The following is a 20342-nucleotide window of genomic DNA, read 5'->3' as shown; positions in this document are numbered from 1 at the left end:
GTACTGTTGGAGATCCAAATAAATAAATCACATATTATTTACCATTACCAAAGTGCACTTATGTTGAATATGATCTGAATCTATAGTCACGAGGGAAATAACATATTAGGTTCTAAGGTCATCTTAATAGCATCTTGAGGATGTAAGGGATGGTTGATATTTCTTACAGCGCCAATGACTATGACCAGCCGTGCTCAACTTTGCCCAATGTAATAGTTGTTTGTAATTGTAATGTAATGTTCTTTGGACCTGTACTTTTGAAAGTGAGAGGTGGGACAAAAAGGAGAAGAAAAGCTGAGGGTGGATGAGCGGAGTAACGAGAACACGCGAGACAGCCTCGTCATTCTCGACATCACGATATTCGTTATGAAATTGAATCAACGAAAATCGTTTCAACAAAGTGTAATAATATGTAAATTTATTTCAAGTCTTTTTATAATTACTGGTGGTAGGGCTTTGTGCAAGCTCGCCTAAGTAAGTACCGCCCACTCATCAGATATTCTACCGCAAAACAGCAATACTTGATATTGTTGTGTTCCAGTTTGAAGGGTGAGTGAGCCAGTGTAATTACAGGCACAAGGGACATAAAATCTTAGTTCCCAAGGTTGGTGGCGCATTGGCTATGTAAGCGATGGTTGACATTTCTTACAATGCCAATGTCTAAGGGCGTTTGGTGACCACTTACCATCAGGTGGCCCATATGCCCGTCCGCCTTACTATTCTATAAAAAAAAAAAAAATTGTATCCGGTGTGCATGTTTTTCGTTTAGACGTAGTTATAAAATGATTATTTCCACATTCTTAGATTAATGCCAATATTACACGGTTTAAACAAATTGATTCACTTTGGTGTAAACATGAAAGCGTTTGCTGTAATACACAATTATACAGAATTTAATTTATTATGTAAAAACATAATTATAGCCTTCTCCTCAAAAAGAGGAGAGGAGGCCTTTAGCCCAGCAGTGGGACATTCACAGGCTGTTACAGATAGAGATTACAGATGTAAAAACATTATGTAAAAACTCACTTCATTACTCACCTGTGAAATGTTGACCACCGACTTATGGTGATATATATTCAATTTCTTTTGATACACCACACAAATAGGATATCACGTTTGATGCGTTTATTCTTAAAATGCCATGATTATTATGATCTTAATCGCATATCACTTTCTGACATTTCACGACCCTTATCTGCGGTGAATTTCGAGTTTGTTCTGGCATAATAGCCGTAAGGGTCGTTTGGCCATTGTCTTAAGAGAGCGAAGACATCGTACTTTTGCCTCAATTGGAGACCGAGCTAGTTTAGTTCAACGAAGAAACATTGCTAGCGTTCTTGCTACTATTCCAAGCAGTTATGATTTGTACAGCTTTATTTAATTTTGCTTCGTTCATAGGTACTTATTTAAGCATTCAATAATTATTATGTAATAAATGTTTAATTTCTTAATATATTTTTTTTTTCGTGTCAAATTCTGTGCGCTTATATTGTTTCTATATTCCCGTAGTTCGGAAAGCACGTAAAACCGTTGGTCCTGTGCCTAAACTGGACATGTATACATATTGTTAGAAATGCTTATTTATGCACTTCACTTAATTAATAATTATATAAATATAATCGGTTTCAGAACGTCATTGGTATTGTTTGGTAAAAAAAAAGTTAAAAATAGTTTTCCCGCACATACATAAAAAAGGGGAACTGAGCGATTGTCATCGAATTAACAATATATGATATTTTGTTTTAATTAAATTGAAAATATTTCATAAGTTATTATATTAAAGATATTGAAATATCTCATCGTTCATGAAAAAATGTGATGTTTCTTTTAGTATAAAACTGTTAATTTGTTTAAAAATTTAATTAGTTACTACCTTTTGTTTCTGTTTTTGTTTTTTGTTCTTTATTTAAATATTTTTATTTTCTGTTTTTATTTTATTTTTGATTTGTATATTTTGTAATTGTGTTTGTGAATGGTGTGTTCTCCTGTAATTGGTTGTGCATAGTTAGTTTTAAGTTAATGTAAAAAGTGATTTGAATGTGTGTCTTGTTCAACTGTTAGAGATCCAAATAAATTAAAAAATATTAAAATTTATTACTTCTACTGGTGTATTTATTATCAGAAGTGGGATCATTTTCGTTTAAACAATGCATAGTTCTAAACGATCATGCTCACGATCACGCAGTCATTCTGAGAAAAGAAGAAGACAATTTGACGAAGACATTGATAGTACTCATAACAATAGAAGACACTAGAAAAAAGAAAACTAAAACAAAGAATAGAAACTATTCAACACTATATTCGACTACCCATTGTGAAAGAAATAGACCTAGAACACCAAGCTCAGTACAGAGAAGTGATAACACATGTCACGAAGAAAGAACAAAGGATTCAGCGACCGGACGAGATCTTGTGACTCCGAGGCTACATACTGCGACCGGACGCGATAATGATAAGGGTTCATAGGAAGGTGAGTTCCAGACTGGAGGTGGCAGCCCAGTTCTGGGACAATCAATGAACAACGTGCCTAATATATATCTTTCTCTGGGGCCATCGGCGGAGCCAAAGCGTATGTCATTTAACACATAAGTGAGTCAAATAATAATAATTCCTCAAGTGCAATAGTAAACTTTAGTGATTTAGCCTAATTTGTTCAAACTTTAATAAGGTCTAGTTTACCGCATAATACCAATTTGTTACCGGAATTTGACCCGTCTGTAAAGAATCATCGTATCGATTTATGGCTATCGAAAGTAAATGAGTGTGCAAAAATATACGGGTGGGGTGAATTTCATATTGTTCATTTTGCTTTACCTAAGTTGTCGGGTAATGCTAAAAAATGGTATAATAGTCAAAAAACTATTTTATATAGCTGGTCAGAGTGGCAAACATTACTTCGTAAAGCTTTTCCATCCGAAACTAATTTCGGTGTCATTTTAACAGAAATGCTCGACAAACGAATGAGGGTAGGAGATTGTTTAGATAAATATTTCTATGATAAAAATAATTTATTAAATGCATGCGCGTTTTACAGAGCCTGAAGACTTGTTTAAATTTCTTAAAGACGTTTGTAAAGAACATAAAGATATTCTAATAAATATGAAATGATATTAATTGTAAATGGTGTACACTGTAAACAAATTGTAACATTTTTTATTTACCTAAAGAGTTTGCTTTGTTACAAAATATTTAACTTTTAAATATTTATTTATATTTTAACATCTTTAAGAAAATATGCATTAAAACAAAGTATTATTGTGAATTACATAATTGAATTTGAAATTTTAAAATTATATTATTGAAGTTTAGAAAATAAAATTATTAAAAACAAGAATATAGTAGAATAGAATAGAATGCTTTATTGTAAACCAAAAGAGTTACAGAACCATTTTAAACACAAACACATAAGAAACGAAAACTATTTTGTACAAAAGGCGGTCTTATCGCTAAAAGAGCGATCTCTTCCAGACAACCTTTGGGTGAAGGACATGAAATAAATAAATAAATAAAGCGAGCGGTAAGGAGGTGTACTAATCATCACAATTTTTATTTTTTAAATAAATATAAATATATATACACAGTACTATTGCTAGATATACATACATATAAATAAATAATATATACATAAACATACATATATAATATAAAAAAATATATGTAATTATGATAATTATAATAATAAATAGCAATAAAGTGCGGCAGATAATAAAACATCACACTCCCTGATAATTATAAAGATAAATAATACGCCTTGAGTTGGATTTTAAATGTGTTAATAGTTTGAGATTGTCTTAAGTGGAGTGGTAAAGAATTCCATAGACGAACTGCTTGGACAGAGAAAGAATTGGTATAAAAAGAAGAAGTGTGAGAAGGAATTTTAAGAATTAGATTATCGTCAGATCGTAGGGTGCGGCCTTGCGAGTCCTTAAGGAATTCAAAACGGTGTTTATGATAGTGAGTGTTTCCCGCGCATATGTAAAAAAGGGGAACTGAGCGATTGTCATCGAATTAACAATATATGATATATTGTTTTAATTTAATTGAAAATATTTCATAAGTTATTATATTAAAGATATTGAAATTAAAAACTACTGGTGTATTTATTAACATGTTAAAACGATTTCTATTGTTCATAAGAAATTGCAAAAACATCTTGATATGATAATGACCTGTTGGTAGGTGTTTGTATTTAGTTTTTTTTTTTTTTTTTAAAGAATAGGAAGGTGGACGAGCATATGGGCCACCTGATGGTAAGTGGTCACCAAACGCCCTTAGACATTGGCATTGTAAGAAATGTCAACCATCGCTTATAGCCAATGCGCCACCAACCTTGGGAAGTAAGATTTTATGTCCCTTGTGCCTGTAATTACACTGGCTCACTCACCCTTCAAACCGGAACACAACAATATCAAGTATTGCTGTTTTGCGGTAGAATATCTGATGAGTGGGTGGTACCTACCCAGACAAGCTTGCACAAAGCCCTACCACCAGTAATAATAATAATACCACAATAATAAGGCCTATGTGGATACCATCCAGCTTTAAAAGCTATTCCATTGTCAAACACGTGTACCGGAGTGAAGAGTAAGCCAGTCGGTGTTATCGCAATACACATTTATCATATTACCCCCATTTGTGAAATTCGAATGCCACTATATTGATACTTTAAAAAAATTAAGATGACCAAAACAGACACATTATATCTAAATATATTTAAATATCTATAAATATCATTAACGTCATAAATTAAATAAATTTAATTGTGACGAATTAACAATGAATAGGAGTGTGAATATATATTTAGACGCGCCATTGTTTTCTTGAACACGTGCATACTACTACGAAAATAGGATCATTTGACGTACGTTGTTCGGAGCTCCGTCAAAACTTACCATTTAACGCACCAAATATGAATTTTGTACCAAAAAAAAAACGCATTAATGTGTGGGCTCGCCAGCGCTGAGCTCGCCGGAATATCCACTAAAAATCCAGCTGTCCTCCGTCTATTGTAAGAAGCTACAGGATTGCTTATATAATTATTATAATAAGCGTAGTTATGTGCCTTTTAAACCGTGATTGAGGACTTTGACGCTCCGTGAAGATTATCGATTATCGGCACAAAGTATCGTAACTCGTTATAGAAACTAACTCTGTCCTGTGCAAGCGATGAGAAATAAACTTCGGTATTTGTTTAACCATTATGGGACTTATTATTGTAATTGTTATGAATGTTTCATTGTTTCTTTAAACTTTAGAAAGGTGATGTCATTTTAAGCAGACGATGAAGCGTTGGGGAATTTAGTGTGCTGCTGCAAAAAGCTTTAGACACTGAGTTCGTTATGTTGAAAAAATTAAAAACCCACGTATTTTTAATTTGAAAGTATTTTAGATCATTAATACCAATTGATAATAGTATTTACAAAAATATATAATATTTTTTATTATTCTGAAAAAAAAAACAGTAGCAAACGAATGAAAACTAAAGAGAAACTTGGACCGGTTACCGTCTCCGCGATATCAATTCAGACTTCCTTGGGCAAGGCTTCTGTAATAGAATGTTGCTTGGTTGGTTTGGTATATAACAGTATTGTTGCGTTTCGGTTTGAAGGGTGAGTGAGCCAGTTTGACTGAAGGGACAAGGGGGACATCTTTGTTCCCAAAGTTGGTGGAGCATTGGCGATGTAAGGAATGGTAATTATTAATTGGCGGTGGTGACCTCTTATCATCAGGTAGCTTATTTGCCCGTCCGCCTAGTCGCCTACCTATAACTTAAATAGTAGATACTAAGTATTGCTGTTTGGCAGTATTTAATGGTGGTACCTACACAGATGGGCTTGGACAAAGCCCTACCACTAAGTAAAGTATATTTTGATTTATAATCAAACAGCGAAAAGAGAAAATAAATGTAGATTATATGTCCCCTACGATAAACCAGCGCAACGCGCCGGAAGAAGTTTTCATTTCAAAAATCTTTTTATAGAGATTGACTAAAAGAGAGTCTGTTGTCTGAGAGTCGAGATGGCCTAGTGGTTAGAACACGTAAATTTTAACCGATGATCGTGGGTTCAAACCCGGACAAGCACCACTGAATTTTCATGTGCTTAATTTGTGTTTATAATTCCTCTCGTGCTTGACGGTGAAGGAAAACATAGTGAGGAAACCTGCATGTGTCTAATTTCATTGAAATTCTGCTACATGTGTATTCTACCAACCCGCATTGGAGCAGTGTAGTGCTCCAAACCTTCTCCTCAAAAGGGAGAGGAGGCCTTAGCCCAGCAGTGAGACATTTACAGGCTGTTACTGTTACTGTCAGAAAGAGATGCATACTTTATGTATTAGCTGTTCTTTTATATAACGTTTGTAAATAGTGTGCAATAAAGATATAATAAATAAATAAATAAGATATGCGGTGCGGATATCAGTAACTTTAGAAAAATTTGTAACTTTGGAAAAATGTGAAAGAAATGTGTATTAGTCTCTTTAGCGGAGTTTTCTTTCCCTTTGAATAGTTTTCACAGCTTTCGGACTGATAATATTCTCTCTGATTACGTTAGTACGATAAACAATATTTCAATATAGTAATTTAAATAAACTATAGTCTTTGTTCGTTGCAGCTGAGTATTTTAACCACTCCACAGGTTACACGGGATCGCTTGCGCATGGTACTCCAGGTCTGCAATACCTAGGCGGGTTCTTGGAGTACGAAGATCTCATAGCTTTTACAGCTTCTCCCTGGTGCGGATCATCGAAGACAGGTCATGTCGTTTACTTCGCTCTGGAGATCTGCAATGTTACAGACCTTACGCAAATGTCATTTCCTAATTTAATTAATATAATTTCTCCGGTTTCCTGTTATTATTATCACTCATATAAAGATGATTTACAGTTACACTTAAAAACAGATGATAATATCGATAATGCTATCGATATCATTTTATTTATGCTATTAACATGGAACTTGATAAAATTGCAGTGTGGTGCCATTTTTATAGACATTTGATAAAACCAAACTCAATTTACAATGGAACGAGTATTGTTGGCGACTCCCATCTATGATCTAAAATTAGTGAAGCTGATTTTTTAACACAAGGGCACGGAGGAACGTTGAATGAACGAATTAAAAAAATCACATTAAAAAAAAGAATACCAACAAATTATATATAGATATCGATGACATTACTGTGTCTTTTATTTAGTAATAATCATGAAGCAACAAAATTAAAATGATAGTAATATATAAATTGTAGGTAAAATTAATGTTAGATTATCAATAAAGTTAAATAATAATAATTATTATTTCAGCATACTTCATTAACATCAAAATGCACACAAATAAACAATTTGTTTACCTTAAAATACAGCCAGTGACGTAGGCTTCCAACGGTACCACACACATCTAAATCTGTTCAGGCATTTGAAAGTTATGGTGAAAACATTACACTCATTATTTGGGCATTCGTGTAAAAACCCTCGTCTACTTGATACTTTTTTATTATAACAGCTTTACAAGAACAATTCGTTCATGCCAGAATTAACGAAAAATTCATTTGCGTAGGGAAACCGTAAACAGGCGAAACTGCTTAGTTCACAGCATCGGGATAGTGTCGCCACCTCCTGGCGACGGCCAATTCTGCTAACAAATTGTCACTTTATCGCAATCGAATTGAAGCGTGATCGTTGCCGTTTATCCGTTTTTCTTTTCTTCAATTTAATTATCGACTATTGGCAATATAATTAACAATTAAGTCAGGTTTTGGCACAACAGTGTACGTTACTATCATATCGGGTCGGTTCCGAATCGAATAAATATACAATAATCAAAGTTGGATTGGAATTGAATCGGGAACTTATCACAATCTTTGTAGATTAGTAAAATTGTTTATCGGTTTTCTATCGGTTTTATTTTGAAGAGTGTACTCAGGGACTTTGTAATCTTATTCCTACTTCACTCTTCTACCTCAGGACAGCATGAAATCAGAATCAGTGGCCCATATGCTCGTCCACCTTCCTATTCTATAAAAAAAAATCTTATATCAGAAACACTGTTTTTATTTAATTTAGTCTATATTTATTTGTTGGTATTCTTTACTTATAAATTATTTCAATGATCATTAATTTCCACCAACCCGCACTGGAGCAGCGTGGTGGCTCCAAACCTTCAACCTTCAAAGCTCCAAACCTACTCCTCAAAAAAAAAAAAGGGAGAGGAGGCCTTAGCCCAGCAGTGGGACATTTACGGGCTTTTACTGTTGATCATTAATTTCGATTTTTCAAATCTACCGGCCGTGTTTTTTTGTATAATATTTATATTTTTAATCTCGAATTCGAATTATGCTTGTGTTATGTAACAAACTCGAAACTCACCCAGAGAACAGTCGGAAAATATCAGAAAGTCATATGCGACATTGACCGTTATAATCATAACATTTCTAGAATACACACATCAAAATTGTATATGCAATTTTTCACAGTTTTACTATTGATTAGACAATTTTACGATAGTAGGCGAAAATAATAGATTCTTAAACATAGTAACCGGACATCAATCAGCTATTACATAATATAAATATATTATATACTATGATAATTATCGGTTTATATCTTAAAACTATAATTACAATGTCTAAATTACACAATGATTAATAGTTTTTTCATGAAAATGATTAATTGTATATCCTAACGGTAAACAGCAATGGGTTGGTAGTTAATATTATTTTGTTCCGTCTTGTTTCACGCTCAATATATTATGACAAATTTAAAATAAATATTTTTAAGTAAATAAATGTTCTAGAACGAACAAATTCCTTTCCATATACTTACTGTATATGGAACATAGTACTTATATATATATAATATATTAGTACTTGCATTGTTTTCACAGAAGACTTCACACAAATCGATTGATTTTTAATATATATGTAGTAGCAGCTCAGCAGTAGCCAGGATTCCGGAAGTTGGCAGTATGTGCACTCCAGTGCCCTGGAAAGCATTGTTGTTTGCGCCCACACTTTTGTACTTTTAATACAAAGAATAAATGGCATCAATATTACTCATCGCATAAAAAAATTAATAATAAAAACAAAATCCGTGTCAATTATTATTTATCAATCCATCATCAATTATTAATTGTTTTTACGAATAAAAATGTATTAAATTAATGAATAACATTGAAAATAAACGATTACTGGGAAAAAAAAATTAATCCACGCAAAGATAATTTTTATTAGCTTAACAGTTCTTAATCTTAGGTTAATATCTCGATAAAAATTCTATTGGAAATAGATATCTTGTTTATCAACTTAAAAAAGCAATATAATAACGTTTGGGCTGAAATTAACTCAGTATATTTTTGACGAATCCCGATTTAACTGTGTGTGCAAAAATAAAATTGTTGCGTCATAATTGACGCTATGAAAGGTATGTTGCAAATTAATTAATATTTTAACTATAATAATTTTTTTATTAACATTAGAATTATTTACATTCAAGCCCTCAATATATACAAATAAAATGCCTTAAATAGATATTATTAATATATTAATATTATTGATAAAGATGTACATCAAAATTATTTTCAATAAATAATTTTCGTTTTTTTTTCTAATTATCGTGTATTTAAAATACAATAGCGATATTATAATTTATATATACTCTCAAATAATTTAATATTATTTTTTAAATTAGCGTTAATTTAAAATTAAAATAAAATAATAATTGTTGTAAAATAATTATAATCAATGTATTTATTTATTTTCAAATAATTATAATTTATTTATTTTTAGCTACGATTTATAAAACGCTACCAACACTAAAATACAAGCTGTTATTACATTTAAATACCCAATATTTTATAGCTGTATAAATACTTCTAAGTAATTCATTAAAATTTCAATAACATTTATTCATATAAATAGGCCTTTAAATTAAAGGAATTCTTAATATTCCTTTATATTTATTTATATATATATATATGGGATTAATCTAAACAGTTCCTCAAAGCATTGCAGATTTACCTTGTTGAGCACACAAAGCTTTTAGGCTAATTTGGCTTCACCTTCCAATAGACCGCGGAACCTAACGTCCTGATAATGGATTTGGTAGCGAGGCGGTATTCTCAAAATGAGGGGATGGTCATTTTAGTATATATATATATATGGTATACTATATATATATAGTACTATATATATATAACCTAGCCTATATATATAGGCTAGGTTGCTTTTAAGTCTACGCCTTGCACATATGCTGCCAACACAAACTTTACATTCAGTGCAGTAAAAGGTAAAATAAGCTAAAATTATAAAGTTATATATAAATAAACTTATGTTAATACAATTTTATAACACGTCCAATAGGCTAAAATAAAATAAAAACATGCAAGCATTACTAAACTTTTTTTTTTTTAATTCTAGGAAAAGGAAAATATTTCATTTTTAATTAAAAATAATAATAATAATAATTAAAATAACAATTACAATAATAATAGTTACAAACATTATTTAATAGTAATATAATTTAATGTTATATCTATATATATATAAATGTTAATGTATGTATGTATAACAATATCTAGCACGAATATTAGAAAGGCTTATTATTAACGGCACACACGTGTGTCCTTAAATCCATTACAGCTATTTATCTCTTTCTATCATTAACATTGTCACATTGGAAAAAAGATGACAAACCATTGTGTATAGATTTTATCGATCCGGATGCTCTAGTCATAAGCCCTTGTTAATAGGATTAATGTTTTCTAATGTAAATTATTTTTTTATCGAATTTATCGCGAGATCGTCTTGTATGCGCATAATATATGTTATCTAAATATTTTTATTATCAATTATTTGTTTCGGGTCTATTTTCTTATTAAAATTTGATTGACAGTAACAGCCTGTTAATGTCCCACTATTGGGCTAAGGCCTCCTCTCCCTTTTGAGGAGAAGGTTTGGAGCTTATTCCACCACTCTGCTCCAATGCGGGTTGGTAGAATACACATCTGGCAGAATTTCAATGAAGTTAGACACATGCAGGTTTCCTCACGATGTTTTCCTTCACCGTCAAGCACGAGATGAACTATAAACACAAATTAAGCACATGAAAATTCAGTGGTGCTTGCCCGGGTTTGAACCCACGATCATCGGTTAAGATTCACGCGTTCGAACCACTAGGCCATCTCGGCTTTTTTATTTGATTGACATAACATTGTAATTCAATTGGTGGTCAATGAGTATCTACTGAGTTTCTTGTCGTTTCTACATTCCAAACCGGTTTTACCTGGTGGTATAATACCCGTCTGGGTATTGCCCACTCATCAGATGTTCTACCGCCAAACAATAATTTAGTATTATTATTCCGGTTTGAAGAGTGAGTGAGCCAGTGTAAATACAGGCACAAGACGTAACCTTGGGAACTAAGTTGCATTGGCGATGTGAGGAGTGAATGCTTTAAAATGGTGACCACTTATTATTGGTTGTATGTACTATTATTCCGTGGTCTACCTATTTCATAAAAAAAAACAGCTGTAGTTTTTCATTTAATATAATTCTTTAATAAAACTATACTCATTGCACTTAAATATGTATAATTCATCACCTTCACTTAGTTTCTGCGAGTTTTCTTTATATATTTATTTCTTATATATTAATATTTGATATATATATATATTCTTTATTTCTTTAAGTATGAATGGTCATTTGTTACCATCGCCCATTTTATACATTATGATAATAAATATTAACTAAAGATATTTTCCATGGAACTTATGGATATTGGACAGGCTATTCAAAATTATTGTTTTATTTTTACAGTAAGCTTTCTGATTCTGGGCGTCGTAGCTCTAGTCTACGGTAGACCCCAGGACATCGAACCAACTAACTTTATATCCGACGGAAGATGTCCTCCAGCGGAAAATCATCATTTATTACCACATGAATACGACTGCACCAAGTTTTACTACTGTGAATATGGACTTAGATATGAAACGCCAACGGACTGTGCTCCTGGAACAGAGTTCTCGTATGAAAATCAGGTAAGCACTCTAAAAGAATGAATAAACTTTACATAACCACCGACTTTACATAACAGCTTGGCTGTCAAGATTACTTTCAGATTGGATATCTGGAGCTGGAGACCCTTAACTTTAGGTTATTCTTATAGCTAGGATGACCTGTACTCTAAAATGTATTTCTTGTCTAAAAAACCGAAGTAATTTAAGGCGTAGAAGAACCACATCCCATTATATATCTTAGAGCAGCCAGTGTCTAAGATATATTGACTGATAACATATTTTAGTGATATACCAAGTGTATATTAGCCCTTATTTATCAGTATTACCGATCCATCCATTTATCAATACCACATACGCATATTTTACTACTATCTACTTCAAAGATTAACTTTTAGAGCCTATATATACTAGTAAGTAAACAGCCTGTAAATGTCCCACTGCTGGGCTAAGGCCTCCTCTTCCCTTTTTGAGAAGGTTTGGAGCTTATTCCACCACGCTGCTCCAATGCGGGTTGGTGGAATACACATGTGGCAGAATTTCGATGAAATTACACATGCAGGTTTCCTCACGATGTTCTCCTTCACCGAAAAGCACGAAATGCTTATAAACAGAAATTAAGCACATGAAAATTCAGAGGTGTTTTTCCGGGTTTGAACCTACGTTCATCGGTTAAGATTCACGCGTTCTTCTATCTCGACTTTTTTTATATATACTAACATATTTGAAATAAACAAAAAGATACAGACACAATATTGCTGTGATGTTGTACTCAGGAAGCTGTCGCTTTTATCTCTTTGAACTGAGAGTATTTTGAATAATATATTTATTATTTACTGTCTGTATTTACCTTTTCTCCAAAAATAATTGCGCTTTATCTATATTTGATTATCTAAGCCCATTAAGGATTTATTAGGTAGGTAAAACTATCCTGTCTTCCTTTTATAGGTGTGCATCCACCCCATGCTAGCAAACTGTTCACTACCAGGAATACCAATTACAACATCACCGAATCCTTGTCCTACTTGTCCTCCAAATCCTTGCCCAACATGTCCCCCAGTTGACACGACAACAGCATTACCAAGCACTCCAACTCCTGATGAAGGACAACCAGGTCCTGAAAGACCAACTACTTCAGCACCAACTATAACGACTGCAGCACCAACCACAACAACTGCTGCACCAAATACAACGACTGCTGCACCAATCACAACGACTGCAGCACCAACCACAACAACTGCTGCACCAAATACAACAACTGCTGCACCAAACACAACTACTGCAGCACCAACTACAACAACTGCTGCACCAAATACAACAACTGCTGCACCAAACACAACGACTGCAGCACCAAATACAACGACTGCTGCACCAACCACAATAACTGCTGCACCAACCACAACAACTGCTGCACCAAATACAACGACTGCTGCACCGACCACAACAACTGCTGCACCAAATACAACGACTGCTGCACCAACCACAACTACTGCAGCACCAACTACAACAAGTTCATCGACAACTTCAAGTCCTGGAATAACGTTACCTAATGGTTGTCCAGCTGACTTCGATGTCCACAAGCTGTTGCCTCATGAGACGGACTGTGACAAGTTTTACTACTGCGTCTTTGGAGACAAAGTTGAAAGACAATGCGCGCCAGGCACATACTTCAATTATAAGATTCAAGTAAGTACCACTTTTTTTTACTAATCTCCAATAATATTTAATATTAAAATGTTGACATTATATTATAAGTACATTACAGTTAAACAGATTATTATTTACAAAAAGTCACGTACACATTATAGCTAAAACAAACACAGACCCGGAGTGGTTAGAGCAAAATTATAATATTATATTTGGCTGGCCGGGCTAAAGGGTACCTTGTAGGCCTAGGTTATTATACCTCGGAGCAGTACACTGGACAGTAGATGGAATTAAGATTAGTAACTAAGATTAAATATTGTCCCGGTATCGCACATGTACATTGATGTACATGAGGTGGCCAAAAAAGTATTCCACGTAGTAGATATTATCATAAAAAATTTTAATGTATTACTACGTAGTTTTTAAACTCTCTGAACTTTGCAGTTTTTATTTCAAAATATTATGTAATTCAATTACCACCATAATGGATCACAGAGAATTACATTTAATAAAATTATCTCTTCTTAAGTGTTAATGCGTAAAATAGTTTTTTTTATTTTTATATTATATAAAAACACTTCACAGACCGTCCACTTTTGCCCGCGAGCGCGATTCCATGTTCTTTCAAGACAATCGGGCGTATAGTTTAGTAGATCTGGTGATGAGTGGTATTTCTCTTATATATATATATACTTTTCAATGTAACCTTTCTAACAACTACCTTCAATTGTTATTAAAATATTTTCGATTGTCAATTGAAAGAAACCATCTTGATCTAATAAGTTTGTCTAATTAATTATGATATATTCCAGAATAATTTTGAAATTTATTTGTCTGAATTTTTAAGACAAAGGTTTTATTTTGGTGTCAATGATATTTAAAAATGCGTAAATTATTAGCCGTCATTCAAAGTAATCCCTTACAAGTGAAAGTCCTTAAATTTATCAACGTATATAATCCACTGATTAGCAAAAATGTTTGTCGAGACATTGACGAATTCATGGTCATTTAATTGATTAACTTTGTTGTAAAAATTTCAAGGAATCTTAAGGACGGTGGCAATCAATTAAATCGCTTTCAATTGTCTATTGTTAATAATTTTGGTTATCAGATTTTTTGATATATTACTATCATAATTTATCCAATTGAAAAAAATATTCGATGAACTGACGACAAAAGAGTGTCAGGACATTAGCCGTCACGATATATGTCGCTCGTCAAGGCATGCCAATAAATATTTATTTAAATTCAAAATATAAAAGAGGCATTACAGCTCATGTTGGTATCAATGTAGAAGTTAATCGCTTTTTGCCTAAGCAGATGCTTGCTTAATATCATAGTACTTTTATTAACTGCTAAAGTATTAATTTGTCTATCATCACATCCTAATATGTTTGATTAGAGAGAGGTTTAAGGATTTAAATAGTAGATTAGGTATTAGGTATAGACATTACGCCACAAGGCTACGTGTGAGTATATATGTCGTATATATATAGGTATATACACAATAAATATATATAAAGTGACAATAATACAAACACATTTGAATCTACTTGATACAATATTTGGAATTCAAGATAAAAGTGGCATTTGCGCTACTTGTATTGAACTTTTCTTAACATCAGCAATAAACAACAGAACAATAAAAATAAATTCACAAAGATAACCATATCAAGGTTTCTAATATATTACTGTTATCTTTATTATTATAAAACATTTTATAATCTACAAATACATAAGTAATGACTATTTTAATGTGCATTTAATCAATCGTATATTATAATACAACGTTAAGAACATTGTACGTAGTGTGAGATTTTTTACTTATTCGAGTGTTGATGTTTATGCACCCTTACAGGTTCGCCCTGAGGCAAAAGGTCATTCTGGGTACTGACGTCGACGGTTTCCTTACCCGAGGTTATCCTCACGGTAAACTACTTTGCCACGTAAATACTTCTGGCCTGAAAGCCCATTGGCCAAGGCGTTGACGTTAGTTAGAAATAAATGAACAGCCGTATTTTCGATAGCAATATCTATCAAAACTTTGTTTTGCAGGTGTGCGATTGGCCAGAAAATGTAGATTGCGCAGGTGATGGAAGTGGAGGCGGAGGCGGTGGTGGTGGTGGAGGTGGAGGTGGAGGTGGAGGAGGAGGAGGTGGAGGTGGAGGTGGAGGTGGAGGAGGTGATGGAACACTTCCCAATGGCTGTCCCGCTGACTCCAGTATCCATAAACTATTGCCTCATGAAAACGACTGCACCAAGTTCTACTACTGTGTACATGGTCAATTAGTAGAGAGAAGTTGTGCCCGAGGAACACATTTCAGCCCAACTCTTCAGGTGGGCTCATTATCAAATATATTTTTTTGTTACATATATAAAACAAATAATATATCTTATATTATACATATTTTGTAAGATTTTATAACGAAAGTATCATTCAGGTTTGCACATGGCCACAAGAAGCTGGATGCGAAGCTGGTAATGGAGATAATGGCAGTGGTGGAGGCGAAGGAGGTGGTGGTGGAGGAGGAGGTGGTGGCGGTGAAGGTGGTGGTGGCGGAGGAGGAGGTGGTGGCGGAGGTACCGGTACACTTCCAAATGGTTGCCCAGCTGACTTTGACATTCATCAACTCTTACCACACGAGAATGACTGCAACAAATTCTACTTCTGCGTGAGTGGAGAGAAAGTAAAAAGGTCATGCCCCGCTGGTCTTCACTTCAATCCCGAAACAGAGGTACGCGTACTTATAAGTAATTATATAGTTTAAGAATACCAACGAATATACAACTACGATAGATTTTGTAAAGATCCTTAATTCCATAAAATTCGATACACACTCTCAGGCTCTTGTACATCATTGACACTAATATGTCGGTATCAACATTACATCTAGAAAGAGAGACAGAACAGATCTGAGGCGAGGATATTAAAAATTGCGATAAAAATATATACATAATTTATTTAACAATATAATGTCCTTCTAATTCAATGTACTTTTCATATCTTTTACATAAGATAATAGCCCGAGTGCTTGCCTTCAATATGCTCCTCTACGCCTGCATTTGGTTTTATCGTTCCTGAAACATCATCCTAGTAGGTGTTTCTTAGAATTTGTAGATAGAAATACAGCTAGAGCTAAGTCTAGACTGAAAAGTGAATCATTGAATTCGAGCGGATTAAAATCTATTTAAATTTCTGCCTGAAACAGGCAATAAATCTTGCTTGCTAGTATTTTACCGTATACGTTTTGCAAGATTCTGATCAGAAGTTAGTTTACAATATGAATACACAGATCAGATCAGTACAGAAATAAACAGAAATCCAAAAATGTAAAGCAAAAGTTAGGTAACTTATAAAGCTGTAGCAGTACGTCTCGATACGCACATAGCAACAAGAATACACACGCCACGCATGCCTCATTAAATGACGTCATCGTTTGAAACTACGAATAGCTCTGAAAAGAACTGTTTATTTGAAACAAGAAGCAGCATACAATGACGTAGTATGACGTAATGTCAAGCTCTTAAAAGTGCTGATTTATATTTATTATCTTCATATAATAATCTTCGCTTCAATTCGTTTCACTTCTTTAACGAAAACTCAACTTGCTGACTTCTTGAAACGTGTCTTCGCTCCACGCGCCGCTCGAACTGACTGAACCCGACGCCGCGGTAAAACTAGTATTTGTAGAATCAGCTGCGCATTGTTGATAGTGGGGAATTAAGCGCGGGAGTAAGACGCAAAACAAGTTTTTACGCGCCAATCATAATCCCTACTTTTAATGTTGACGTGCGCATTTGATATTATTTTTACATTTTTACAATTTATATTTTTCTTGTATTCTGATTGGTTAATTTTTACTTCACTTTTTGTATATATACACGTTCCGTTTTTTAATAAATCATTCCACGGATTCCACCGTTTCTACTGTTCTACAATACAAGAAGAAGTTTTATTTTACTGCTACAACGTCCACCTCCTAAAAAGCCTATTATATGATTTAAAATAAATAATTTATATTCCGAAAATTTTATTTAATTCTGTTTTTATTTCTTTAGATCTGTGATTGGCCATGGAGTGCTGGTTGTGAAACCGGTGATGGAGGCGGTGGTGGCGGAGGTGGAGGAGGTGGTGGAGGCGGAGGTGGAGGAGGTGGTGGCGGTGAAGGTGGTGGTGACGGTGGCGGAGGAGGCGGAGGAGGTGGTGGAGGAGGTGTTGGTACACTTCCAAATGGTTGTCCAGCTGACTTTGACATTCATCAACTCTTACCACACGAGAATGACTGCAACAAATTCTACTTCTGCGTGAGTGGAGAGAAAGTAAAAAGGTCATGCCCCGCTGGTCTTCACTTCAATCCCGAAACAGAGGTACGCGTACTTATAAGTAATTATATAGTTTAAGAATATCAACGAATATACGACTACGATAGATTTTGTAAAGATCCTTAATTCCATAAAATTCGATACACACTCTCAGGCTCTTGTACATCATTGACACTAATATGTCGGTATCAACATTACATCTAGAAAGAGAGACAGAACAGATCTGAGGCGAGGATATTAAAAATTGCGATAAAAATATATACATAATTTATTTAACAATATAATGTCCTTCTAATTCAATGTACTTTTCATATCTTTTACATAAGATAATAGCCCGAGTGCTTGCCCTCAATATGCTCCTCTACGCCTGCATTTGGTTTTATCGTTCCTAAAACATCATCCCAGTAGGTGTTTCTTAGAATTTGTAGATATAAATACAGCTGTAGTTGCTGGAGTCAAGTCTAGACTGAAGGGTGAATCATTGAATCCGAGATTAAAAATTAAGTAAACTTCTGCCTGAATCAGGCAATAAATCTTGCTTGCTAGTATGTTACTGCATACATTTTGCAAGATATTGATCGGAGGTTAGTTTACAATATGAATAGACAGATCAGATCAGAACAGAAATAAACAAAAATCCAAAAATGTTAAGTAAAAGTTAGGTAACTTATAAAGCCTATATATTATTTAAAATAAATAATTTATATCGCGAAAATTTAATTTAATTTTGTGCCTATTTCTTTAGGTTTGTGATTGGCCATGGAGTGCTGGTTGTGAAACTGGTGATGGAGGCGGTGGAGGTGGAGGTGGAGGCGGCGGAGGTGGTGAAGGAGGCGGTGGAGGTGGAGGCGGCGGAGGTGGTGAAGGAGGCGGAGGAGGTGAAGGAGGTGGTGGAGGAGGAGGCGGCGGAGGTGGTGAAGGAGGCGGAGGAGGTGAAGGAGGTGGCGGAGGTGGAGGCGGCGGAGGTGGTGAAGGAGGCGGTGGAGGCGAAGGAGGTGGTGGAGGTGGAGGCGGCGGAGGTGGTGAAGGCGGCGGAGACGGAGGAGGCGGAGGCAGCGGAGGTGGTGAAGGTGGAGGCAGCGGAGGTGGCGAAGGAGGTGGTGGAGGCGGAGGCAGTGGAGGTGGTGAAGGAGGCGGCGGAGGTGAAGGAGGCGGTGAAGGCGGAGGCAGCGGAGGTGGTGAAGGTGGAGGCGGCGGAGGTGGCGAAGGAGGCGGTGGAGGCGGCGGAGGTGGCGAAGGAGGCGGTGGAGGCGAAGGAGGTGGTGGAGGCGGAGGTAGTGGAGGTGGCGAAGGAGGCGGTGGAGGTGGAGGTGAAGGAGGCGGAGGCGGAGGTGGAGGAAGTGGCGAAGGAGGTGGAGGAGGTGGAGGCAGCGGTGAAGGCGAAGGCGGAGGCGGCGGTGGAGGCGGAGGCGGCGGTGGAGGCGGAGGCGGCGGTGGAGGCGGAGGCGGCGGTGGAGGCGGAGGCGGCGGTGGAGGCGGAGGCGGCGGTGGAGGCGGAGGCGGCGGTGGAGGTGGAGGCGGAGGCAGCGGTGGAGGCGGAGGCGGAGGCAGTGGTGGAGGCGGAGGCAGTGGTGGCGGCGGAGGTGGAGGCAGCGGTGGAGGCGGAGGCGGAGGCAGCGGTGGAGGCGGAGGTGGCGGAGGTGGTGAAGGAGGCGGTGGTGGCGAAGGAGGCGGTGAAGGCGGAGGCAGCGGAGATGGTGAAGGTGGAGGCGGCGGAGGTGGCGAAGGAGGCGGTGGTGGCGAAGGAGGTGGTGGAGGCGGAGGTAGTGGAGGCGGCGAAGGAGGCGGTGGAGGTGGTGAAGGAGGCGGTGGTGGCGGAGGAGGCGGTGAAGGCGGAGGCAGCGGAGATGGTGAAGGTGGAGGCGGCGGAGGTGGCGAAGGAGGCGGTGGTGGCGAAGGAGGCGGTGGAGGCGGAGGTAGTGGAGGTGGCGAAGGAGGCGGTGGAGGCGAAGGAGGCGGTGGAGGCGAAGGAGGCGGTGGAGGTGGAGGTGAAGGAGGCGGTGGAGGCGGAGGCGGAGGAGGAGGTGGAGGCGGAGGCGGAGGAGGAGGTGGCGGACAAGTAACAGATAAATGCAGAGATGAATGTCACGTACCACACTGGGCTCATGATACAGACTGCGACAAATTCTGGCGTTGCGAAGGCAACCAACAAGTCTTAAGCATTTGTTCTGAAGGCTTATTCTTTAACCCTCGCACTCAAACCTGTGACTTCATGTGCAACGTTGACTGTGTGAGAGAAACTATCCAGACCACCTCTCTGAGAGACGGACTTAAAATATTCCTGCCCTGGGATCAAATCGACAGACCAATCAGGCTAAACGAACAAGGTCACATTTTGAAAATTGATTTTGAGAAATCTTAA

At 36.2% G+C, this 20342-nt stretch overlaps 1 protein-coding gene across 1 annotated transcript; it reads left to right on the top strand.

The window, feature by feature from the left end:
- The first annotated feature begins 9413 nt into the window (after window positions 1–9413).
- Window positions 9414–20342, top strand: LOC126779008 (uncharacterized). The gene is made up of 11 exons (XM_050502759.1): window positions 9414–9420; window positions 11814–12034; window positions 12959–13696; window positions 15713–15746; window positions 15810–15994; window positions 16099–16392; window positions 17717–18025; window positions 18726–18753; window positions 18797–19179; window positions 19255–20004; window positions 20046–20342. The coding sequence occupies exons 1-11, from the start codon at window positions 9414–9416 to the stop codon at window positions 20340–20342; spliced, it is 3246 nt and encodes a 1081-aa protein (XP_050358716.1).

This window comes from Nymphalis io, chromosome 28 (assembly GCF_905147045.1).
Source record: "Nymphalis io chromosome 28, ilAglIoxx1.1, whole genome shotgun sequence".
NCBI classification, from domain to species: domain Eukaryota; kingdom Metazoa; phylum Arthropoda; class Insecta; order Lepidoptera; family Nymphalidae; genus Nymphalis; species Nymphalis io.
The sequence above is the reverse complement of the archived record's forward strand: the minus strand, read 5'-3'. Positions and strand labels throughout refer to the sequence as shown.

Bases quoted from the DNA above. Each gene is read 5' to 3' on its own strand.
- LOC126779008 (XM_050502759.1), top strand. The intron at 12,035-12,958 runs GTAAGCACTCTA...TTCCTTTTATAG, and splicing joins AGTTCTCGTATGAAAATCAG to GTGTGCATCCACCCCATGCT. The intron at 13,697-15,712 runs GTAAGTACCACT...TTTGTTTTGCAG, and splicing joins ACTTCAATTATAAGATTCAA to GTGTGCGATTGGCCAGAAAA.